The sequence below is a fragment of the Ictidomys tridecemlineatus genome, chromosome 5 (genome assembly GCF_052094955.1).
Source record: "Ictidomys tridecemlineatus isolate mIctTri1 chromosome 5, mIctTri1.hap1, whole genome shotgun sequence".
In the NCBI taxonomy this organism is placed as follows: Eukaryota; Metazoa; Chordata; class Mammalia; order Rodentia; family Sciuridae; genus Ictidomys; species Ictidomys tridecemlineatus.
Window position 1 is genome coordinate 38,834,276 of NC_135481.1, and position 25,760 is coordinate 38,860,035.

The 25,760-nt window shown below is 38.6% G+C and overlaps 2 protein-coding genes across 5 annotated transcripts in view; one reads left to right on the forward strand and one right to left on the reverse strand.

Annotated features, from left to right (window-relative positions):
• The window catches only part of Chp1 (calcineurin like EF-hand protein 1), a 48,284-nt gene extending 34,283 nt beyond the window's left edge, over positions 1 to 14,001 (reverse strand). Inside the window, exons 1-2 of the mRNA XM_013359576.4 lie at positions 13,777 to 14,001; positions 3,445 to 3,517 (exon numbers count right to left, since the gene is read on the reverse strand). Coding sequence (XP_013215030.1) covers positions 3,445 to 3,517; positions 13,777 to 13,843 — 140 coding nt within the window. The 5' untranslated portion in view covers positions 13,844 to 14,001. The remainder of the gene's footprint in view (positions 1 to 3,444; positions 3,518 to 13,776) is intronic.
• A 107-nt stretch (positions 14,002 to 14,108) lies between these two features.
• Exd1 (exonuclease 3'-5' domain containing 1) overlaps positions 14,109 to 25,760 on the forward strand; it is a 55,582-nt gene continuing 43,930 nt past the window's right edge. For 2 of the 4 annotated variants that reach the window (XM_078049788.1, XM_078049789.1), the window contains exons 1-2: positions 14,111 to 14,692; positions 17,990 to 18,060. The gene's annotated coding sequence lies outside the window, so the exon portion shown is untranslated. Of the gene's footprint in view, positions 14,693 to 17,989; positions 18,061 to 25,760 lie in introns of all 4 variants that reach the window. The other 2 variants (XM_078049787.1, XM_013358592.4) reach the window with 2 other exon arrangements.

The window sequence follows — 25,760 nt, forward strand, 5'->3', positions numbered from 1 at the left end:
AAAAACAACTCAAAATTAATCAAGGACTTAAGAATAAGCACTAACACTACAAAACTCTTACAAGAAAAAATAAGGATAAGTCTCCAGGACCTTGGATTTGGCTATCATTTCTTTCTTTCTTTTTTTTAAATATTTTTATTTATACATGGACACAATATCTTTATTTTGTTTATTTATTTTTATGTGGTGCTGAGGATTGAACCCAGTGCCTCACGTGTTTGAGGCAAGCACTCTGCCACTGAGCCACAACCCCAGCCCCTTAGCTATCATTTCTTAGGTATGACACCAAAAAAAACTTAAAGAAGTTGTGCTCCGTGAAAATACAAAGTTTTGTTAATAGTGAACCCTACCATTATGCACAATTATAATGCACCAATAAAAAATGGAAAAAAATTAAAAATTTTTCTGCTTCAAAGAACAATGTAAAGATAGTAAAAGAAATTCCACAAAGCTGGGATGTAGTTCAGTGTACAACACTTATCTAGCATTTTATCTTTAAAAAATGTTGATTTTATCTTCAGCACCCAAGGGAGGAAAAAACAGAAAGAAAAGAAAATCTGTAGAACAGTAAAACAAATACTTGCAAATAATATATAAAGGTCTTGTATTCAGATAAGAATTAATGTTAAGGGTCACATTACATAAAAAACTCTTATTAATCCATGTTAATCCATGTTAAATATCCAGATTATACAAAGAGTCCTTACAATTCAACAACAAATAGACAAGAGAGAAAAAGAGAAGAAAAAACCCAAACAATTAAAAAGTGCAAAGTAACTGATAGGCATTTCTCCAAAGAAGTTATACAAAGGGGCCCATAGGCATATGAAAAGCAGCTCAAAGTCAAGAAGAGTAGTACATTCCTATAATCCCAGTGATTTAGGAAGCTAAGGCAGAAGGACTGCAAATTCGAGGCCAGCCTCAGCAATGTAGTGAGAAAAAAAATAATAATAACAAGGGCTGGGGAAACAGATCATACTGATGGACCTGTATGTAGAGTACCCCTGAGTTCAATCCCCAGTACCTCCAAAACATAAAGAAAGAAAAGAAGGCTCAACACCATCAGCCATTAGGGAAATATGAATCAAAACCACAATGATACACCACTTCACATCTACTGGGATGGCTACAATCAAAAGAATAAGTGCTGACGAAGATATAGAGAAACTAGCATCTTTGTACACCACAGTGGAAAAATCTTACAGTAGAGTCCCTGAAGAAAATGGTGTGGCAGTCCCTCGATAAGTTAAGCAAAGAATTACCATATTAACCACAATTCCACTCCTAAAGATATCCCCAAAAGAAATTAAAACATATGTCAACACAAAAATGCTCAAAGTTAGACTATTTATAATAGCTAACATATATAAATGCCCATCAGACTTATGAATAGATAAAATGAAATGTGGTATCCATAAGTGGGATATAAATCAGCCATAAAAAGGAATAATGTATGATACATGCCATACATGAATGAACCCTGAAAATATCATGTTAAATGGAATGAAGCTATTCCCCAAAAGATCACATATTATATGATTCCATTTATAAAAAATGTCCATAGGAAGACAAAGTATAGTAGTGGTTGCCAGGGGTTCAGGAAAAGGGGAAATGGGAAGTGACTGCTTATGAGTATAGAATTTTCATTTGGGGTGATTAAAATGTTCTAGAGCTAGATTATGGTGATGGTTGTACAATACTATAAATATACCTAAAGCCACTGAGTTGGTTATGTTATATGTATTGTGCCATATAATATAAAAAAAAAAAAAAAGCTGCTGGGCATGGTGGTTGGAGTCTTTTTTTAATTTTTTTGTCTTTTCTTTTTTGGAACTGGGGATCAAACCCAGGGTTCAAGTATGTGAGGGAAGCACTCTGCCACTAAGCAACATCCCAGTCTCAATCCCAGCTACTTGGGAGGTTGAAGCAGGAGGCTCATGGAGTCCAAGGTCAGCCTGGACTCCCCCACACCTTTTTTTTTTTTTTTTTTAGTATTTTGTTTTAGTTGTAGTTGGACACGACACGTTTTTTATTTTTATGTAGTGCTGAGGATCGAACCCATCGCCCCGCACATGCTAGGCGAATGCTCTACCACTGAGCCACAACCCCAGCCCCCTGTACCCCCTCTTAAAAAACAAACCAAAACAAAAACACCTAGCATGGTCTTTGCACATACTAAGTATTCACTGACTTGAACAGCATGATTTCAGTTTTCTGTGCTAACAGATTTTTGCCCTATAGAAATACAGCCCTCTGAATTTACCAGCATTCTCTAGCTTTTTTGCCTAAAGATTATACCTAAAGGGTATAATCATGCTACATTCTAGGAATGTGCTAGAAGCCATTGCAAAGAAGTTCCAAACTGTTTCAGGCCAGTCACTAGAAAGGCAAATAGCTTTATTAATGCCAATCAAAGCTAAAAAACAATGGCATTAAAAAAAAAAAAAGGTTGCTAATGAGAGGGTGGGGATGATGGGAGGAGATATTTCATTTGACTATGACAATTGCAAGCACAAAACAATAGAGCATTACATTACTCTGAGATTATATATTTAATCTAGAGCAGAGTTTCTCAAATGTTAGCACTACTGACATTTAGGACAATATGAGTCTTTGTCATGGAAACTCTTTTTTTTTTTTTTTTATCCTGTGCATTGCAAAACACTTAGCAGCATCCTTGGCTTCTACCAGATACCAATAGCATTCTCTAGTCACAGCAATAAAAAAATGCCTCCAGACCTTTTGCCCTGTGTGGTAAAATGGCCTTCTAATTAGAATCATAGCTCTAGACAAAATACTAAGCATTTTGTCTAGTATTAACATCAATATACACAGAGTCATGTACCCTAGGGTTTTAGTTTGGGATATAAGAGGAGAGAAGACAAAATCACCTACACCACCTGTGGGTCAGCTTCTTTAAAAAAAATCAACATTTAGGAAAGAGCTGTGGGGAAATGGTAGCAAAGAGCTAAAATCTCTCTTTTTTTGGTACTGAGAATTTAGCCTAGGAGTACTTTACCTCTGAGTTACATCCCAAGCCCTTTTATTTTTATTTTGAGACAGGGTCTCATTAAGTTGCTAAGGGCTTCACTAAATTGCTCAGGCTGACCTTGAATTTGTGATCCTCCTATCTCAGCCTGCAAAGTCACTGGGATTATGCGCATAGAGCTGAAATCTTGAAAGTACATTCCTAGGACCAGACAATGGACACCTAAACAAAGGGGAACTGGAATAAAGCAACACCTAGTGGTAAATTTAATGTCATTGTTCTGCTAATTTAATTCCCTCATGGATGAATGATACTCAAAGACTGGTGATGAAATGCTTCTTTGACTCCTCACGCTGGACACCTATCATGTCTGCCCGTGGGATAAGGGCAGCTATTCAGACACTGCCAGAGTTTCTGGCTTCTGTGAGGAAAATAAAGAAAGACTAGCTGCCTACCTGAGAGTTCCATTCTCTCCTTTGTCCAGGCTGGTGAATCGGCTGTAGAGACGAGTGATCTGACTGTGGGAAACTAAAGAGCACAAAATTAGTTCCGGTTGGAAAATAGGCACCCATTCACACTGCACAGCTACATGCTAGCCCATCGTGAAATGCTTTGGAGTGTATGAGATGGGAAGATGTCATAACGCTAGGCAATCTAGAGTGTCAAAGCACAAAATGTAGTCAGGCCTGGTGGCACAGGCCCATAATACTAGGTACTCAGGAGGCTGAGGTAGGAGAATCCCGAATTCTAGGCCAGCCTGGGCAACTTAAAGACACCTTGTCTCAGTAAAAGTAAAAAAGAGCTGGCATGTAGCTCAGTGATAGAGGAATGCCCAGTACCCTCCCCCCCACCAAAGAAGAAAGTTTGAAAGATAAAAGTGGAAAGGACTCAAATAAACTAAATCAAGAACAATCAAAACTGACTCTCAATAATGATGTCTAGGTTTAATTAAGAACATTTTAGGGGCTGGGAATGTAGCTTAGTTATAGAGTGTGTGAGTAAGGCCCTAGTTTTGATCCTGAACATCACACGCACTCACACACACACACACACACGTTACATATCAGATAGTTAAGATTTAACACAATAAAGGAAGGGAGGAAGGAAGATTTTGTGTCCATCTACAACTAAAAAAATATTTTTAAAAAAAGACAGGGCTGGGGTTGTGGCTCAGTGGTACAGTGTTTGCCTAGTATGCATGAGATACTGGGTTTGATCCTCAAGCACCACATAAATATAAAATAAAGATATTGTGTCAACCTAAAACTAAAAACACAATTTTTAAAAAATGTTAAAAAAAGAGAAAAAGATAGGGCTAGGATTGTGGCTTAGCGGTAGAGCACTCGCCTAGCATGTGCGAAGCCCTGGGTTCGATCCGCAGCACCACATAAAAATAAATAAAATAAAGGTACTGTGTCTTACCAAAAAAGAGAAAAAGATATTGAGAATTTCACATTTCAACATCCTGAGTTACAGGCTGTGAAAAGGCATGCTTTGCTTTGATTAAAACCTCAAATCTACTAATCAGTTTGGTGTTTCAGGTTGGCATTGCTGGGTAAGAAACTTGTACTGAATTAGAAATTGGGGTATATCAAACATTCTATTTTGAAAATCTGATTTACTCTTGCACTAAGCATTAGAGGTCTTATCTCTTCCTTCAGGACTGACCTATGGGTAAAAGAACCCCACAGCTTGGGGTCAACCTCTTTTCTGTGACTGCATAAACTTCACTGAGTTCCCAGGAAAGAAACTTTTTCCAAAAAGCAAATTAGGCAATTTATAAAATGGTCATGCCATCATCAGATGACATCTGCAAGAAAGTTATTTCTCTCTCTCTCTCTTTTTTTTTTTTTTTTTTTTTTTTGGTGGTGCTGGGGATTGAACCCAGGATCTTGTGCATGCTAGGCAAGCACTCTACCAACTGAGCTATATCCTCAGAGGAAAAGAGTTATTTTGTCCCTAATTTTGAATTGCCTCTGTAAACTCGCATACAAGTTGACAACTAAAATTAAGTAATTACTGCAAGTATGCAATAAAACTCCGAAAATGCAAAAAAGCATTTCTGGGAAATAGTTTAGTCTCCTGGCAAATTGGAGGTAAGAGGTGGGGAAAATGATCACAGGAGAAAAGATCACAGCCAAAAAGGGTGTGACAAGTTCGGACTTTGTCCTGGGCTGCACCTTCAGGGGCTTAAAGGAATGGCTGAAGTAGTTCTGGTAGTTATCCTCCTTCCCCAACTCCAGCAACAAAACTTGACTTGCAGTACTAGGAACAATGGAACAAAGTAAACAGAGCAGGCAGGAGAAAACAGGAAGTGAATGAGTGGTCCAGGGCTGGGATCAAAGAACACACTAGGGCAGCTGTGACTTCTTCAAAATTAGGTTGCACCCTCAAAGAGGAACTCTGTCCATGGTTAGCACTCTAAGGTGATGCAAGAACAGAGCAGAGATGCAGAAAGAATCACTCTCATCCTGGGCAGAGCCAGCATGGGTCCAGCCACTAAGGAAACAGAGGTGGACTGTTGTGCAGTCAGGCAGGTGTGAAGAGCTCTCTGTGAAGAGTACTAAGGGTCAGGTGGACAGATTATGATTCCATTCATAGCATCACTGCTTACCAGCAAGGGGTATGTAAATGTGGCTGTGGTGAGCTGGTGAAAAGAAAGTGCTTGGCAAAGTGCCTGGCACTTGGTAAGCATTCCTGGTTAGTTATTATCATTACCATCCTGACATAGCCAGCCTGAAGGTTCAGTTTTATTGCTGCGCTAATTACTCTCAACTTTCCTCTGGACTCTTGATTTTTCTTTAGGAAACTGACTGGTTTACCCTGGTCTGGCCTCGGGTCTCAAAAGCTACTCTTGTACTAAAGTTCCCTTTAATTTAGAAAAGAAGTCAGTTGAAGAATTATTACTAAATTTCCCCAAAAGATTTTTTGAAAAAACAAAATTTCTTCACATACACAATATTGTTGTTTTCATTTCCATTATCAGTCACATATACTTCACATTGTTGTAATAGCTTACTTTTCATAGTAATTCATAATTTTCCTATACTGCCTAGGAGTACCTTTTTTTTTTTTTTTTAACATATACTGGAGACTGAACCCAAGGGCGCTTAACTACTGAGCCATATCCCTTTTTTATTTCTTATTTTGAGACAGGGTCTCACTAAATTATTGAAGCTGGCTTTGAACTTTAGATCCTTTCAGATTCGCTGGGATTACAGCTACAGCTACTGCTATGGTGCCCAGCTCAGATTACTTTTAGGAAGAGTTGTGTTTTGTTTTTGTTTTTTGGGGGAGGTACTAGGGATTGAACCTAGGAGCATTCTACCACTGACCTACACTCCTAGCCTTCAGGCCTCCTTTTTTTTAGACAGGGTCTCTCTGAAGTTGCTTAAGCCCTCACCAAATTGCCGAGGCTGGCCTCAAACTTGTATTCCTCCTGACTCAGCCTCTCAAATCAGTGGGATCACAGGTTTGCCAAGATATATTTCAATTTTTATATTAGCTTTAATCCATGCACATGATAAAAATGCAAATGGAACAAAACACAAGGAAAATCTCCCTAACACCTCAGTTTCCCACTCTCCCATCCCAAAGACAAACACTATTACCAGTTTCTTTTGAATCTTTCTAGAAACACCCTATATACATAAATAGTGATTTATACAATTTAAAATTTGGAAAGAATATTATGATCTAGTCCCAACTTCTTCAACTAACAAATGAGCCATTAAACTTTCTAATCCAGATCATCTAATAGAATGGGATACAAGAACTTCTTACTAGTATAATTTTTAAAACTCCTTTATTAAGTATTGGTGTGGCATTACATCCCAATTTTTGGAGGGAAACCAGTATATGGCTGCTTGAATTTATAATAATTTACCAACATGTTCACAATAAATATGTATATATATACCATCATGAAGTTGTTATTTCCAGGACAAACTGCTATATGGAAATAAATCACTGGAGAAACACACAACCAAATGTCAACTTCTAACATTACTTGTACTGTCATATCTGAACCTATCTTCTAAATTTCTGAACTAATGTTATGATTCTGTTAGAGAAAGCTATGTTGATAGGGGTATAGCTCAGGGATAAAGTGCTTGCCTAGCATGCATGAGATTCTATACTCAATCCCCAGCACTTCAGGGTGGGGGTGGGAGGGAGAGCCTTGTTAACAAAAAGAAAAAGCTTTCATCTAGGTGCTATATCCATGACAGAGTATAATGCAACTTCCAAGATGTAAAACTCCGAATGACTCATTCTACTTTAAAGGAGCTATAGAATCCAAATGCAGAAAAAAATTGCCATTCATTTTTCCAGAAAAAAAATGAAGGCAGTTTCCAGGTGCTAAGCTCATCAGACAGATGCTCAAAACCTGAACCACTCTTGATAACCCAAAGGAGTTATCAGGAGTTGATAGTTACTCTCATAAAAGTCTGTATACCAACATGTTTTGAGTGAAACTGTATTTTTCTTCACCAAATAGGCAAATAATTCTCTTATATTTTAAAAAGAAGTTTAATGGCTCATTTGTTAGTTGAAAGGGCTGGACTAGATCATAACATTCTTTCCAAATTTAAAATTGTATAAATCACTCTTTAATGTGCTAACTTTCCTCACTAAAGACCATTTTATTGTCATTGCTTTGTGCTCAGAATAGAGAGGTATTTTGCAGAGGTGCCAAGCACCAAGATGGAAAGGAGAGGGAAGAATTAAAGCAAAAGAGAATAAGAAAAGTTATTTTACCCTTTAGTTTACCCTAAATCTTAAAGCTGAAGATAACCTATGCAAGGGCCACCTTAAATAAAGTCTGGAAAATTGAAGCTTGTACCATAATCATTTCTTCTGAGCACTCCACACCCCAATATTTCCCCTGATATGAGGACTTCAAGGTGTGGCCTCCTCTTTTAGGAATTAAGAGACTTGTTGGGCTGGGGCTGTAGCTCAGTGGTAGAGCACTTGCCTGGCATGTGTGAGATACTGGGTTCAATCCTCAGCACCACATAAAAATAAACAAAAAGTCATTCTATCCATCTACAACTACAAATAAATTTTTTAAAAAACACTATTGTTTTGTATGGGGGATTGAACCCAGGGGTGCTTACCCACTGAGCCACATCCCCACCCTTTTTTATATTTTATTTAGAGACAGGGTCTTGCCAAGTTGCTTAGGGCCTTGCTAAATTGCTGAAGCTGGCTTTGAATTTGCAATCCTCCTGTCTCAGCCTCCTGAGCGGCTGGGATTATAGGCATGTGCCACAAAGCCTGGCTTAAAATATATTTTATAAAACAAACAAAATCTACCTTTTTATATTTGGGGAAATTTGAATATGGACTGAATAGTAGATAATATCAACTTTCTTAGGCACAGTAATTGTATTGCAGTTATACTGGAAAAATCCCTTTTCTCAGGACATGCAGAAGTATTAAAGGATGAAGAGTTCCAATAGCTGCAACTTTCAAATTATTCACCAAGAAATATAAATTGCGGGGCTGGGATTGTGGCTCAGTGGTAGACTGCTTGCTTGGCATGTGTGATGACCTGTGTTCAATCCTCAGCACAGCATATAAATAAATAAATAAATGAAGGCCCATCAATGACTTACAAAAATATTTTAAAAGAAAACATAAACTGGGGTTGGGACTATAGTTTAGCAGTAGAATATGTGCTTTAGCGTGCATGCATGAGTGAGACCCTGGGTTTAAACCCAACCAAAAGAGAAAAAAGGAATAAAGCAAATATAGCAAAATGTTAACTGCTGGATTGAAATAAATGCAAATGGGTGTTCGGGATACTATTCTTTTAACTTTTCTGTATATTTGAAAATTTTCATCACAAAAAGTTGGGGGAAAGAAAACTAAACTCTTATATCTTATAAATTCAGTTCACAGTAAGTTTCCTTTCCCACTATAACCTAAGTTATCTATTCATTCTTTTCCATAATAGCGTTTACTGCATGTAATGCATTTATCATTATTTTGTAGTATAATATTTTGGATTTTCTTCTCTTCTCCTAAACAGAGAACTCAGCTTATATCTTTATAGCTGCTGCTGGGATTTTTTTTTTTTTTTTTGGGCGGGGGAGGTTCCTGGGGACTGAACCCAGAAGCACTTTACCACCCAATGCTGAGGCTGGCCTCAAACTTACCACCCACCTGCCTCAGCCTCCTGAATCTCTGGGATTAAAGGTAGTGCCCAGATGGGATTGATGGATCTTCTAAATGAGTAAACATCTAAATATTCTACGTTCTGGACCACCTTCCCCTACCACAAAATGTTTATAGGGTCCTACTTTCTTAGAGCCCTGTTCTCAAATATGGCATATGATTTCTTCTTACCCATATCTGGTAACAAATGAGAATAAAACTTTAAACTATAACTAGAAAAGTAGAAAGCTTTATAAACTACTTAACTCAAAAATCAGCTAAAGGTGTTATCCATGCTTTTAGATTTCAACAGAACATAGAAGACATCAAGGTCTTCTGTAATGAGAGGACCATAAAGGAATCTTCCATTTGGAGTCAGCAACAGCCAAAGCTGAACTTCAGGAAATTGTTCTCAAGCAATTGCCTTTGCCAAGCTTGTGTTCTTTGTTGAACTACAGAAAAACCCACACCCATCATATAATCACTACACCCTTTCAAACAAACAAAACCTCACCAGCCTGTAGAACTTACTTCCTAAACCTGTTCAACGCCCTCCCCATCCCCACGTGACACACCAGAAGGTACAGACTAAAAATAAATCAATCTGCTTCCATCACTATTAAGTTGGCATGAACTGTTTCTCATACTTAAGATTTTAAGTAATTCACAATCAGATTATTGCTACAGTTTAGTGAAGTAAAGGGAGACTATACAAACTCCAAAGACCTTCCTCCAATTACATCTTTTAATCAATTGAGCTTTAATTTATAAAAATATAGACATGTGAAAGAAGGTAGTAGAAACAAAGACACTCTAAGAAATGTTTGATATCAACATAAAATGTTTCTTGGTTTTTCAAGACAGAATTTTTATTCTTTGGGTTTTACTTCCTTTGAATTGGCAAAACATCTGTACTTTTTTTTGTAGTTGTAGATGGACAGAATGCCTTTATTTTATTTGTTTATTTCTTTATGTGGTGCTGAGGATCGAACCCATGCTAGGCAAGCACTCTGCCACTGAGCTACAGTCCCAGCCCAAAACATCTATATTTGATTCATAATCCAATGATCTCTGAAAATAGGAAAAATATAAAATTATTTTTATATTTTATAATTACATAAAATTATGTAGCCCCAGGACATACTTTTGCACATGTGTGTTTCAGACAGGGTTTTGCTGTATTGCCCAGGCTGGCATTGAACTCCTGGGCTCAACTAATTCCTGTCTTAGCCTCCCAAGGAGGGAGCATATGCAAATGGTATTTTCCCAAAAACATGATATTTATCTAGGGTTCAAAATAATAAAAGCTAACACTTATAGTATGGCATTCATTATATCAGACTACTCTAAATAATTTATTTTACTTACTGGCAAAAGAATCTTATAAAATAGGTACTATTATTATTCTCATTTTGCAGATAGGTAATTCTATGTATGTATGTATGTATGTATTTATCTATCTATCTGTACTGGGAATTGAACCTAGGGGCCTCATGCATGCTAGCTAAGAGCTTTATTCCTGATCTATGTTCCCAGCCCTTTTTGAGACAGGGTCTTGCTAAGTTTCCCAAATCGGCCTTGAACTTTTGATCCTCCTGCCTCAGCCTCCAGAGTAGCTGGGATTATAGGCATGCCCCACCACTCTCTGCTCACAGATAATTCTTACCTAGAATTACTTTTCCAAACATTTAGTGGCTAAATTTCAAATACCAGCTAAAGTAGTCATGTGAATTCTAATCAATCTAAATTTGCCAAAAATATTTTAAATATAATCAATTCCAATGCAAAGCATTCATGTTGAATATAAAGTCAGTTTTTCACAATTACACTTTTTTTTTTTTTTTTTTTTACTGGCAAAGGGAGTAGTAAAATGTCTTATACTTCCTAAATTTTTCTGATTAAAATAGTTCTCTAAATTCTTCCTCTCACAAGAGGCAGATGAGCAGGGTGCACACCTGTAGTCCCAGGGGCTCCGGAGACTGGAACAGGCAGGAGGCTCAAGAGTTCAAAGCCAGCCTCATCAATTTATTGAGGACCTAAGCAACTCAGTGAGACCCTGTCTCTAAATTAAAAAAATAAATAAATAAAAGGGGTGGAGATGTGGCTCAGTAGTTGAGTACCCTGGTACCAAAAAAAAAAAAAAAAGAGGCAGATGAAAACAGGACAAATTTCACCTCTTTACCCTCCAGATATCTGTTGTTTTTAATTCTTCTACACCTTTGCATCATGCTAAATTTCTGTTTAAAAAAAAAAAAAAAAACTCTGCTGAAGGCTGATGGACAGTAACTAGATAAACTGAAGACTTACCTCCTAGAGTGGAGGAATGACTTTGTAACAGACTGCAGGAGATTGCTCCTGGAAGCCACCCAAAATACCCTAAGTTAATTTATTCATATCTAATCCATTCAGGCATGCATCAAGGCCCAATTTCTGTTCTCCACAAGGCCTGTTCACAAAGACCGTCTTTTCTCTGAGTTCTGAAAGTGGGTGTCACATAATTTCAACTTCCTTATGTCACGATGCTAATCTTTTTTGGGCTTATATCTCAACCAGATTGTGGGTGTCTTTGTCACACTTTCCCGGAATATCTAGCTTAATAGTGAACACAGACACTGAAAAACTCATTAAGCAATTGTTTCACTAGGTTTACTGGCTTAATACAAACATATGCACTGATTTTGGTTGAGAATCTCCCCCCTAAGGCTGGGCACAGTGGTGCATGCCTGTAATCCCAGCGACTTGGGTGGATGAGTCAAGAGGATCACAAATTCAAAGCCAGCCTCAGCAACTTAGAGAGACCCTGTCTCAAAATAAGATATAAAAAGGGATGGGATGTTACTCGTGGGTTCAATCCCTGGTACTGAAAAAAAGAATCTCCCTCATGCTTGAGTCAGTCTTCAGCAACTGGAAAACAGTTCTTCCATGGTACTTAGATGTTTGTACCCAAGTCACATAATATAACCCTAACCCTTTAGCAATCCAGGCCCTTTTCATTTGATCATATGTAAATAAACCAAAATGGGATTATTGCTCCCTTCATTCTGAGATAAAAATAGCTTTTCACATCCTCACTATGGTTTACACTTCCTCAATTTATGACTCTTTATTTTAAGCACAAATGCTTTAATTTGGGTGTCATTCTAGACTTAAAGTAGTCATTATATCTACAAGTATGGCCAGAAGTCATGGCCACAAAGTGTAATAAAAGCTTGCTCAATCCAAAATGTCTATATTTCCACTCCTGGAGTCAGAGTAAGTCATAAGATGACTGACTGTAGTATTGTAAATTGTAAATAGTAACCATTTCTGTCATTCATTCAAAATCATGAAAAGGATTGCCTTGGTAGGTAATAAGGTCATCATGGTTAAAAAATCTTTATGGAGAGCTTTAATGGCCATATGTTAGAGGATGATGAAAGAAGCAAACCAATTTGATATGATGTGAGGCTAGATAACACCTCTTCCAACACAAAGATTATAGAAAGTTTAACTTGTCAGAAAGCATGAGACAGCTTTTAATTTATCCCAGGATACCACTGCCTGAGTAATTCTGTAGTTCCCCCAGTGCCTTTCAGTACTATCTGCCTATAGATCACAAAATTTACTTAACAGCCATGTCATCATCAAAGACAAGTATCATAAAAAGAACTTACATAACTTATAACTCAACAAGAGTTATAAAGGATTAGTAAGAGTTATAAAGGATTATAGTATTCAGCAATACAATTGTATCATACATTGCATTATCAAGGGCTATTCAAGTACACTCTGACGTTTCTGAGTTTCTGAATTCCTAAAACCCTGTTGCTCCTTTGTTCAGGTTAATGAGGAAGAGATTGGACTATTTAAAAACCCGTTCCCAGTACAAACTCACACAGAGAATTTTGGAGTGTATCCAATTTCAATAGCCACTGCATATTCAATCAATATATACATGAAATCAGGGCAGAAAACAACCTCAGTGTAAGTAAAATCACCCAGTAGTCAACTATGCTTTTTCTCCAAAAGTTCAGATTGAAAGACGCCTCATGCTCTCAGACCCCTGATTTTTTAAAAGTCTATAATCACCCAGGTCACATCTTCCAAAGACATGCGGTGCTGCTTTCTGAGCTTATTTCTTCAATCTGTAGCGTGAATTTGTTTGTGATTTCCCCACAGATGTCAGCGGTTATAGGTCCTAGCCCAGAAACGTCACAGGAATGGATTACGTTTTCTACAGGATCCATTCAAAGTTCCTGAATTTGCTTCTCGGGCTTTATCTACTGTTCAAAATGTTTTTGTTTTTTTTTTTTTAATAGGGAAGGTTGATTCGAGGGACGATAAAGGAAGGGAATTCGGGGACGTTCGTGGTCAAGGAGGGAAGAAAGAGAGGTGTCCGCGCTTTAGGGGTGACTCCCGCTTTTGAGGGAATGGACAACCCCATCAGAGCCACAGCCCCACTCTGGGAAGCTACCGCTGGACAAACAGGTCCTCCAGTGGCTCGTTTCCCCGAAGTGCCAGTGCTAGAATTTGCCCAGGATCCCCCAAACTCATAGCACCCCAGTTCCAAACCTCAGTGACAACCGCCCTCGGTCTTGAGGCCAGCCGGAGGCGCCGGGCCGGCTTCCCACCCCCCAATCTGAACTCACAGCCAGTCTCCTTTTTGATCTCCTCGAGCTCTTCGTCCCTCAGTAACGTGGAGGCCCGAGACCCCATCACTGTGCTGGGAGCTCCTCCGGGAGCGGCGGCGCCTGAAGCTAAGGCAGTGGAAGGGAGGGTGGGAGGGAAGAAAGGGCTAGGGGTCAAGAAGGGAGAGGGCAGTGTTTCTACGGCGGACTCGGGAGGCGACCCAGGGGTGGTGCGAGGGGAAGGGCGGCCCCGAAGACCAGCCAATCAGGAGCGAGGCCGCGCCCTGCACCCGAGTCGACGTCAGCGCTCGGAGTTCCAGCCCCCGAATGAATCAGCCCAGCGCCAGCTCCGGCTCAGCTACAGATAGACCCCGCCCCCGGAACCGCGGCTGCCACCGGGCTTAAAAGGGCGATGCCACTGTGGCGCTAGCGGCCTCAATTAAAGGGGAAACTCCATCAACCCACCGTTTTCCAGCAAACCAACCTGAGACCGGCAGTGTAACCAACCGGTTTTTCACAAACTCTTAACACCAGGAATCTCACCGTACAAGTCATTGGGATTGCAGAAAGAAGCAACAAAAATTTACGTGGAGGAACCCTAGGGTGTGTCCCCTGGGAACTGCATGCTGGGAGTTGTAATTGGTCTTTGCCTGGCGGCCCTCTCTCCGCCCAGCCGCGTGAGGGCGCTGGGGAGCCGGCCTCAGGTGTCGAGTCAATTGGCTCCTCGGGAAACAGCACCTCGGTGTTCTGCCCCGCGGACGTCGGCTGTGCGGTTTGGGTGCCTGGCGTTGAGAGCTCTTCTCTAGTTTGCTTCAGGACTGTGCTTTGAAAACCGTCGCTCAGTGACTGAAGTACCCCGAAATTTCTTCTTTAACAGTGATCCCTCTTTTAGTTCTAGACTGAAGTTCAAGGAACTCACCATTTGGCTGAAATTAAGGTCCGGATTTCCCAAATTTCTTCGGTGAGGGGGGAGTCTACAGGTGGAGGAGAGTGAATTCCTAGCATAGGGCCCACCTTTAATTTGAAGTTCTTACTTTATCTTGAAAATGAGAAATTTTGCATTTTATTTTTTTATATTTTATTTTTTAGTTACAGTTGGACACAAAAACCTTTTTTTTTTTTGAGAATTTTAATATTTATTTTTTTAGTTTTCGGCGGACACAACATCTTTGTATGTGGCGCTGAGGATCAAACCCTGGCCGCACGCATGCCAGGCGAGCGCGCTACCGCTTGAGCCACATCCCCAGCCCACAAAACCTTTATTTTATTTGAAAATTTTTATTTATCTATTTTTATGTGTTGCTGAGTATCTAACCCAGGGCCTAGCACATGCTAGGCAAGTGCTCTACTGCTGAGCCACAACCCCAGCCTCACATTTTATTCTCAGAGTATATTCTTGTTTGATAAGGTTGAATGCCACTTTTTAAGTTAGTATACATCCTCTCAAGAGAATGAGTAATTTTCCTGAGTAATTTGACCCCTCACTTCTCTGTTCAAAACCGGTTTGAGATATGAAAGAACCAAATTCTAATCACTCTTACCTAATAATTTGGGTACTACTTCAGCATACTTTCCCATACCAACTTAGCTTAAACTTCACCTCTGCTTTGCAGCTTAGCCTGAGGACCCAGAAGTTCCTTGCAGGCTGAGGTTCCAGTTTCACCCTATTGTTTTCATGATTGACTTGCTCTTGTTTTCATGGGCAAGCAGTAACATTTTAGATATGCCAGTCAAAGAAGACAGGAGGAGCTGCTTTTTATCTTGGAAATATGGGTTTGTAGGAAAATTTTTGTCAGCCGCATGATTGCCTGTTTCTCATTCTGTTTCATTCTGCCCACCTCTGGATCCTGACTTTTTTTCCTTCCTAATTTTGAACCTTAACATTTGCAGCTGTCTTCAATCAAACTTTACTTTGCTTGGTGTTAATGCTTTAACATTTTTTTCTTCACCTTTTTGGGGAAAAGAGGTTACAGAGATTGAACCCAAGGCACTTTGTCATTAAACTAATGACTTTGTCATTAAACTACGTCCCCAGCCCTCTTTTTTTTTTTTTTTTTTTTTTGTTACAGTTTTGGAGAACTTGCTGAGGCTAGCCTGGAACTCTTGCCTCAGCTGGAATTACACCACATGGCACTCTTTAGCATTTAATTTTTTCCCAAGCATTTCACAAACTTTTTTCTTGGGTAGCTTTTAAACATAAATTTATTTTTACATCCAAAAATGTTGCCTCTATGAAGCTTGTCAAGGCTTTCTCTTCAGTTTTGGGACCTCCTTTGTTTCTGTAAAGAGTCCTCTTGTGTTGTTGGTTAACTTGAGCAAGGAGTGATTTTTCTAAGGCTTGTTTTATGCTCTTTCTGGGTGCATAATGCTTGGTCATACTTTTGACCTCAAATATCTTCCAGTAAGGGCCTGGTTTAGTTTAGATTCTATTATCTTCTAGTTTTGTGATTTTGGGCACATGTCTTAAAATCTCTAAGCCTCTGATTTCTCATCTGTAAATTAAATTATGACTATAATATTTGTGAAAGCACTTGACCTTAAAATCTGAAAACGTAGGTTATTTATTTGACTAAAAATGCTATAGATCATGGGGCATGGTGGCACATGCCTGTAATCCCAGCGGCTTGGGAGGCTGAACCAGGAGGAGAGTTCAAAGCTAGCCTCAGCAGTGGTGAGACACTAAACAACTCAGTGAGATCCTGTCTCTAAATAAAATATAAAATAGGGCAGGGGAGGTGGCTCAGTGGTTGAGTGCCCCTGAGTTTAATCCCTGGTACCCCCCACACACACAAAAAAAGCTATAAATCTTCACTTTCTTCCCAGGCTGTAGGTATTTCATCACTGTTTTAGAGAGTACATTGCAAAATTCTCTGAACTTTCCCAGTGTGGCAAAGTCAAGCAGCTTTTATTATTTATTTACTTATTTGTTTTTGTTACTGGGATTATTATTTATTTACTTATTTATTTTTGGTATGGGGACACTTAACTACTGAGCTATAACCTGTTAGCATAAATGACACACATATGAAGAAGGCAGGAGACTTGGAAGCAAATCTTGGATTAGCCAGCTTTTCTTTATTCAGGATTCAGTGGCAGAGTCAATTAGTGGAACCCTGATGTTGCTCATTTCAGGGGGCAGAAAATGGCAGTGGGCTGAAGCCAGGGTCTGGGTTATAAAGGCTCTGTTTAGGGTGGGACAGGAGGGTAGTTTGGGGGCTTCACTATATTGGGGTGGGCTGATTAGAGTAAGACAGGCATGTGAATAGGGAGTTATCTGGGGCTTATTGTATTGGGCTCAGCTGACAATTGGGTCAGATGCCAATCAGGTGTGAATTCTTTTTGTGTTCCTTCACTCTGACTGGGCTTTAAATGACAAAAACTTCAATTTTACACAGGAAAGGCCTGTGGGGGAACAGCTGCAGATAAAGGGAAATGTCCTTGGACTTATTCTTCATATCCTACATTCCAGACTCTGAAAGGGACATAATGAATTGAGCCATCAATATCTAGCTGCTTCCTGGTGAAAATGGGCAAAATAGGGGACCTCCCCCTTTCAGAGTTCTGGAAGAGAACATGAAGACCCTGGTGGTTGAGGTATAAGTGGGCGGAGTGGCCAGATTGTCTGATTAAAGCCCTCTTTTTCAAAAGTCAGAGGATGAGCATGGGAGGAGATGTGCCCTGGGGAGGTGGCTTGGGTTGGATAGGTCACCTTCCTAAGAAACCATTTCTTGGAACCATATTTTCCTGATATTTTAATTGTTTCTATCCTGCTTGACAGACTATGCAAAAACAAGAACAAAGTTTAATAGTATGGTTGTAGCTAGTAACCCAACTACATGTATAGGAAAGTATTTAAAAGGCTTAAGGGAAGAGATGCTTCAGCCAAATTGCCCCAAATCTCTTCATTGTTAAAAGCAGGTGCCTTTGCATCAACCATGGCCATAACCTAAGGTTTTAATTCCAAAATATCCTATGTGTAATTCCAACACGTCCCTAATGGAGATCAAGCCCCATTAGGTGATTATGTTTATTTTGCCATTGAATCTTAGTATCACTCTATGGAACTCTAGTAAAACAAAATTGGGTAACATTATAATGACTTTGAGGTCTTTGAGCCCATCATAAATCTTGTACTTGTTCTAGCCATATGATAGACTTTTAGTTTTTGAAAAAAATTCCTGATCAACTTTTTTTTTTTTTAAAGAGAGAGAATTTTTTAATATTTATTTTTCAGTTTTTTGGTGGACCCAACATCTTTGTTTGCATGTGGTGCTGAGGATCGAACCCGGGCCGAATGCGTGCCAGGTGAGCGCACTACCGCTTGAGTCACATCCCCAGCCCATCAATATGTACTTGAATTTGTAAGATCTCAGTAAATTTCTTCTGAAATTGCTGAAAGGGGATGCAGAAGCAATTATCTCAGCCAAGATAACAATGCAAGCTATTAACCATTAGATGAAACATTTAGCACTTTTTATAAGGAGCCAGATGGCTACTGGCCTTTTGAGAATCATAACAGTTTGTCCTGAATTTTGCCATACAGTTTTATTGACACATTTTTGTAGCATATAGTTCTCACATTTAACATTATATATATATATATAATTTTATGAGGCATTATATTGTACTTGATTAGGTTTAGACAATAAAATATGGGTATTTAATACATTTGTTATGAGATAGAATTCCTTATGAAAAGAAATATTAAGATGGGTAACATTTTTAAACTTATTATATTGAAAAATCACATTTCATATCCAAAAAAGTCTTGTAACTCATATCTCATTTCCATATTCCAGATGGTCCTGAAGACTTTTAACCTTGTCTTTTTCCACTCCCAAGTAGTTTACATAGAAATACCACTCTTCCCTGATTGACTTTGTTTTTGTTTGTTTGTTTGTTTGTTTTTTATTGGTTATTCAAAACATTACAAAGATTGCAGAATCACATCAGTTACACATCCACAGTTTTACATAATGCCATAATAGTAACTGTTGTATTCTGCTACCTTTCCTATCCTCTACTATCCCCCCTCCCCTCCCCTCCCATCTTCTCTCTCTACCCCATCTACTGTAATTCATTTCTCTCCTTATTTTTTTTTTCCCATTCCCCCTGATTGACTTTGGAGGAAGACAGATTCTAGGGAGTCCAACTGATTTTGTAAAGTCAATACCAAATCAGTGATCTGTTGGATATCTGCAATAACCTGTTCTGATGATTTTTATAGTGAACAGATATTCCTAATCCTCTGCTCCTGTACCAATCCCAGTGGATGTTTTTAGCCCTATGAGTAAGGGAATAACTGGGTGGGTGGGTGGGTGGGGCTCTCCTACATCCGGTGTGTGCTGTTATTGGAATGGATAGGCTTTGATTTTGAGGTAAATTGTCAGTTCGAGGAGTAAGGAAGATTGAGGTACAGAGGTCAATCTAATTTTGGTAGCAGGGACAATTATGAGACAAAAAAGTCTCAGAATTTGGGGGACATCAGGGCTGTGGGACGGACAGAAGTGTACATCTTAACCACTATTAAAAAGAATCATAATTTTTCTTTTTAAATGTGCAGTAATTGCTGTATTTTGGTTATACCTGTTTTTATAGATATTTAAGATCAAGCTGCTCAAATTGACCTTGTTCCTATCTGTTTTGGTGAATAGCTGAGTTCCCATAGGGGTCACTCTTGGGGAACTTGAGAGCAGCTTCTTAGCTCTCTAGGTAGGGTCTCCTTAATGAGGTGGCCTCCCTTAGAAGCATTAGGGATGTCTCCCTTTTCCAATGTAAAGCTCCTTAGAGGAGCAGAGGGCAAGAGCCAAGATGTGGGTATTTGGGTATTTTTTTTTTTGGTCCTTTAATTTTAATTTTAATTTTTAAGCCTTGATCTTAAACATCCAACAAGCCAGTCTCAACAGTCTTAAAGTAAAAGAACTGAGCTTTAACTTTGATGTCCATAACCTTATAGTCATTTACCCCTTTTATTTAATTGAGGTCTATTTTAGGACTGGAAGTTAGCCTTATATCTAATCTGTCCTATAGATGATGACTTAGTATCTCAAATTAACACAGGTTGTTTGTTCTTTTTTTTTTTTTTTAAGAGAGAGAGAATTTTTTAATATTTATTTTTTAGTTTTCGGTGGACCCAACATCTTTATTTTATTTTTATGTAGTGCTGAGGATCGAACCCAGCGCCCCACACATGCCAGGCGAGTGCATTACCACTTGAGCCACATCCCCAGTCCAGGTTGTTTGTTCTTGAAGCAGTACTTCTGCAAAACATAAATAGGCAACAGCTATAGAGTTTTACAAGGAAAATAAAAAATTAAATTAATAAGAGTAAAAGCATATTCAGTTTGTGTAATAACTATCATATATATATTAGTTGTAGTTGGACATAATGCCTTTATTTTGCTTATTTTCATGTGGTGCTGAGGATCGAACCCAGTGCCTCATACTTGTGAGGCAAGTGCCCTACCAATGAGCCAAATTCCCAGCTCCATGTAATAGCTATCTTGATTTTTGGCTGAGTTATATATTATATCCTCTGTTTGAGATCACAATATCTTTACAACAAAAATTAATCTTTTGAACACAACTTTAAATAAGCTAAAGTCTAGCTTATTTTAGAGCCATTCTAACATGCAGTAAGGTGGGATGCAGAGTCTTAGGTAAGGTAGGACTCCACAAATTTTAGATAAAGTGTTCCTGTTCTAAAGATGATCTTTGCCTCTTTCTTAAATATCATTTTACAAAGTTTATTTATATTGTTTCCTGAATCTACATGAACATTAATTAACATAGTATAACATTACTTTTAAAATGTGAATCAAAAAACGGCTGAGGGCTGGAGATGTGGCTCAAGTGGTAGTGCGCTCACCTGGCATGCGTGCAGCCCGGGTTCGATCCTCAGCACCACGTACAAACAAAGATGTTGTGTCCGCCGAGAACTAAAAAATAAATATTAAAAAAAAAATTCTCTCTCTCTCTAAAAAAAAAAAAAAAAAACGACTGAGAGCGTTCAACTTCCCTTTTGTATGGAAAAATGGTAAAATGCTTTCATGTCTCACAATATTAATCTTTAAACAGATTGGGCTCTCGTTTTAGAAATATATTTACATTTTAACCCTAAGTTAAAGGTAATGTAAGGTTTAGGTTTGGTTACAGAACATTAAATAATATAAATAAATCCCCAATAAAATTTGCTATTCTTGGGCTGGGGTTGTTGCTCAGTGATAGAGCGCTTGCCTCACATGTGTGAGGCACTGGGTCTGATTCTCAGAACTGCATATAAATAAATGGATAAAATAAAGGTCCATCAACAACTAAATTTTTTTTTTAATTTGCTATTCTTATAAGCCTAAAATTGCCATTATAGACAACTTTAGTTTGGAGAACATCAGCTTGATAAAAATGTTCCTTTAAACCTCCTGCTTTAAAAACTTGTGTGCCTGGAAGACATGAACATATTTAGTATGCTCTATTGAAATTTTTATTTTAACCAAGTTTAGCTTTTAAAGGACAATAAGACTCTGTAATGTAGTATAATATTCGAAAATAATGATTGTTGTGTAATCAGTGTTGTATGGATCTTAATTCCTTTAAATTAGTTGCTTTAACAAGTAAAACTTAACAAACACAATGTTAAGAGTAAATTAATGTTTTAAGAAATCCTTGTCAAGTTAACATAAAGATTAAATTTTGGTTTTATATTGGTACATTAGTATTTGACCTTAGGGGAAAAACTTAAATGCTTTGATTGTTCCAAATATATATATATATAACCAACTTTATTGAAATTTTCCCTTTACTTGCATAGATCCTCATGTTGTTTATTTCATCACACAAACACTTTCTTACCCAGAAACATTTTCCTTCTATTAAATATATTTCCATACCTGGAATCTTCTAATTTCTCTTTCCTATCTGTTAATCCTGTGTTTGTATAGTATCACATCTGCTTGTTTATCAATTCATGAAAACAAACAATGTTCAAGTATATCACCCCATGGAATTCAAGAAGAGTACTTGATGTTATATTTAACAGCATTTTAACTTTGCAAATTAATCAATGCTTCTAACACATTTTTGAAGATTAATCCCATATATGTGAAATCTAATATTTTTTAAAATATTTGTTTTTTAGTTGTAGTTGGACACAATACATTTATTTTATTTATTTATTTATTTTTATGTAGTGCTGAGGATCAAACCTAGGGCCTCGCATATGCTAGACAAGCACTCTACCACTGAGCCTATAAAAATCAAGGTATCAGACAAGTATATTGAACAGCATTTACTTAGTAACTTTAAATACACCCTTTATTCTCATTTTTTACCCAGTTTAAATCGAACTTTTTAAATCACGTGATTCAAATGTATTTGGATCCATATTTTTGAATTTTAGTTTGTAAGCACTTTATATGTTAGTTTTGATACACAAACACATGTAGACAAGATAATACACAGAACAAACAAGCAAAGGCCTTATAGCTTTTTAAAACCTATTAGATTATGAGCCAACCCTCACAAATTGGCTTCTGAGTAAAGCAGAGGGTAATAAACCTTTATAGTTGGATAAAATAGGTCTGATCAGAAATTTTAACTTAAGCACACAGAATCAAAATCATGAGCTCAAAAGAATATAGAATTTAAAAAACAAGAGTCCTAGAAAAAAAAACGATATGGCCATTAATTATTACAGTAAAGCAGCATGAGAGAATGAGAAAGAGATAGTAAAAGGGAGAGAGAGCCCTGAAGTCATTTTTCTGTGTTGCAGCCAGGGAGATATTAAATGGATATTTTCCTTCTTTTTTCTTTAGTTTCAGATGGGTCCCCTACTGGGCTTGGGGGCTTCTGCAGTTTACTCTCCAATGCAGGCTTCAGCATGGCCTAGCCAGGGAGATTGCTGCCTAGGGCTTTTTAACCCTTCTTCCCTGGTTGGTAATTAGGCCAGGTTTGGATGGGAAAAATGAAACATTATCTCCCATTACTTTTAAGAATGAGGCCTGAGGGCTGGGGATATGGCTCAAGTAGTAGTGTGCTCACCTGGCATGCGTGAGGCACTGGGTTTGATCCTCAGCACCACATTAAAAATAAAATAGATTGTGTCCACCTAAAGCTAAACAATAAATATTTTAAAAAAAATGAGGACTGAGACATGCTGCTGTTGGGCTGGTTAGAGTTATTTTCCTCTCAGTGACAAACATTAAATTTTTTGCTTAAATTTAAGTTGAGGGTAGGTGCTTAACATAAGGCTCCTGTTTACATGGTTGGAGCTGGGACCTCACTCAGAAAGGAAAATACTAATTAACCTTTTGATAATTATTTTAAGTTAAGGGAGGACATATACCAGCTAGTTGTACCCTTAAAATTTCTTCAGAAGAGGAATATTTGCCTGCTACTTGGCTGTTCACCATCTCTGTAACTTGAGGCTCCTAAGGTATATTATCTGAGGTGACAGGGGCAGTAAGATTTGGATCTTCTTGTTTCAGCAATTCAGTGTATGGGATTGGGAAGCTGCCCTGGGGACAAACCACCTTCCAGTTCCCCATTGCTGCACTTGGGACAGGGCTTGGGGAGCAGGGTTCAGGTTAGGGCAAGCTTTTGCCCAAAGTCCAGTTCATCCACTTGGGAAACAGAACGCAGGAGATGTATTAGAAGGTCTGGTGGGGCCATGAGCAGCCGTGGGTTTTTAGACCTATGGATAACTGAGGCTAGGAGCTGATGTTTAATTTTAAGAAACTTTTCCTTCTCCTATTTGGTTTTGTCTTCCCTATTGTTAAAGGTCTTGAAAGCAATATTTAGAAATTGCTTCTGGGAAGCCTTGGCATCCTTCTCTGTTTAATTTTTTATGGGTATCAGGTGCAGATCTGCTGATAAATTGGACAGAGAGAAAGTATCAGCAGGAGTATAAAGATCTGGGGTAGTATGAAAGAATCCTCCACGCCAGACAATTTGCCGGGGAGAATTCCAATTTTATTGCAAAAGGCTGTGTGCTTATATAGATCTAAGGAGAGAAGGCAGGGCTTAGATAAATGGCAGGCAACCCATTTATTGGCAAGTTCTTCCAGATATCAGCTCCGGAGCCCAGGAATTAGTTCTTATTGGGGCTAAGGTTCCCCACCAGCGAGATTTGAAATTGGCGCCGGCCGGGGAGTTCACACCCGCAGGAACTTTTCACGCCAGTGGAAAAAAAAAGGGGAAAGTAGGAAGAGAAGGTCCTTAGGCGCCATGTTGGGGTTTTTCTCTGTGGTGCGGCTGCCGTTATACTTTTCCCAACAATTTGGTAATTGAGTGATGGAAAGATGAGACTGGTGGTGGATGCAGAAACAAAATGGCAAGTAGGTCCTTGCTGGGTGTGTAAGGTTGGAGGGTGGAGTAGAAGTAGGCCTCCTTTAATGTTAACAAAGGATTTGGTTGAATCCCTGGGCTGGGGATATAGCTCAGTTGGTAGAGTGCTTTCCTTGCAGCACAAAGCCCTGAGTTCAATCCTCAGCATCACAAAAAAGAAAAAAATCCCTTTACTGTCCATGTGGCATAAAGCCACAAATGTTTAGCAGGTGATTGATATCTAGTACCCCTAAGGGCTGTTGTAGTTGAAGTTTAGATTCAAAGCCTTCATGCAACACTAGGGAGTTGCCCTAACCAGATACTTTCAGTTGCTTTGAGTTCTCCCCTGTGTTTCACATACCAAATTTTTCTATATAAACTGAACAGCAGAGAGTGTGAAGGGCCTATGTACTATGGGGTAAGGAAATGCAGTCAGTTTAGAGATTCAGCTGAAGCTGCATGAGCTACATGAGTTCCTGGATCTCAGAGATACTCGCGGGTGGCTAGACAATGAGAGGAAGGTGGAAAATAGGAGACAGAAAGCAAACCTCAGATAAGCAAGCTTTTCTTTCTTTTTTATTTTAAGATAATTTTATCAAATTTAAAATAAATTTATTTATTTTTATGTGGTGCTGAGAATTGAACCCAGTGCCTCACATATGCTAGGCAAGCGCTCTGCCACGAGCTACAACTGCAGCCCTGCAAGCTTCTCTTTATTCAGGATTCAGCAGCAAAGTCAATTGGTAGAACCCTGGTGTGGCTCTTTTAGGGGGCAGAAAATGGCAATTGGCTGTAGCAAGGGTCTGGGTTATATAGGCTTCGTTTAGGGTGGGACAGGAGGGTAGTTTGGGGATTCATTGTATTGGGGTGGGCTGATTCATTAGAGTGAGATAGGAATGTGAATAGGAAATTTCCTAGGACTTATTGTATTGGGGTCAACTGACCCATGGGGGTGGTTAAGTGCAAGTCCCTTTGTGTTCCTTCACTGGGACTGAAGTCTGGGCTTTTAAATGACAAAAACTTCAATTTTATCTAGAAAAGGCATAAGTAGGAATGTCCTTGGACTTACTCTCCATATTCTCTTTGACCCCAGTCTTTTTAAAAAATTTTTTGAGACAGGATATGTATAAGTTGCTGAGGCTGGTTAATTACAGGCACATTTGCTACCACACCCAGCCATAAGCAGCTTTTGTAGTACAACAAACATTTACCTAGGATTCCAAATACAAGGACATTAAATAACAGACTTGTTGGATAAGATACTTAAAAAAGAAAGAGTTGATCTTTTAAATGATAGTTTAACACTGAAGAACTTAACAGAATTTACTATAAATGAAAGTTTATTCTATAAGGTGAAGTTTTTTTCTTTGTACTTTATTGATATAATTCTAATGACAGTGCTTCATTTTTCCTTTTTTTTGTATCGGAAATTGAACTCCTCAGGGGCACTCAACCACTAAGCCATATCCTCAACCCTATCTTTATTTTATTAAGAGACAAGGTCTCACTGAGTTGCTTAGCACCTTGCTTTTGCCGAGGCTGGCTTTGAACTTGAGATCCTCCTGCCTCAGCCTCCAGAGCCACTGAGATTATAGGCATGCACCATCGTGCCCAGCCCGAAAGTACTTCATTTTTTGCAAAAACATTTGAATGTATGGCATGTGGTAGTTTGATCTGTCAGGCTA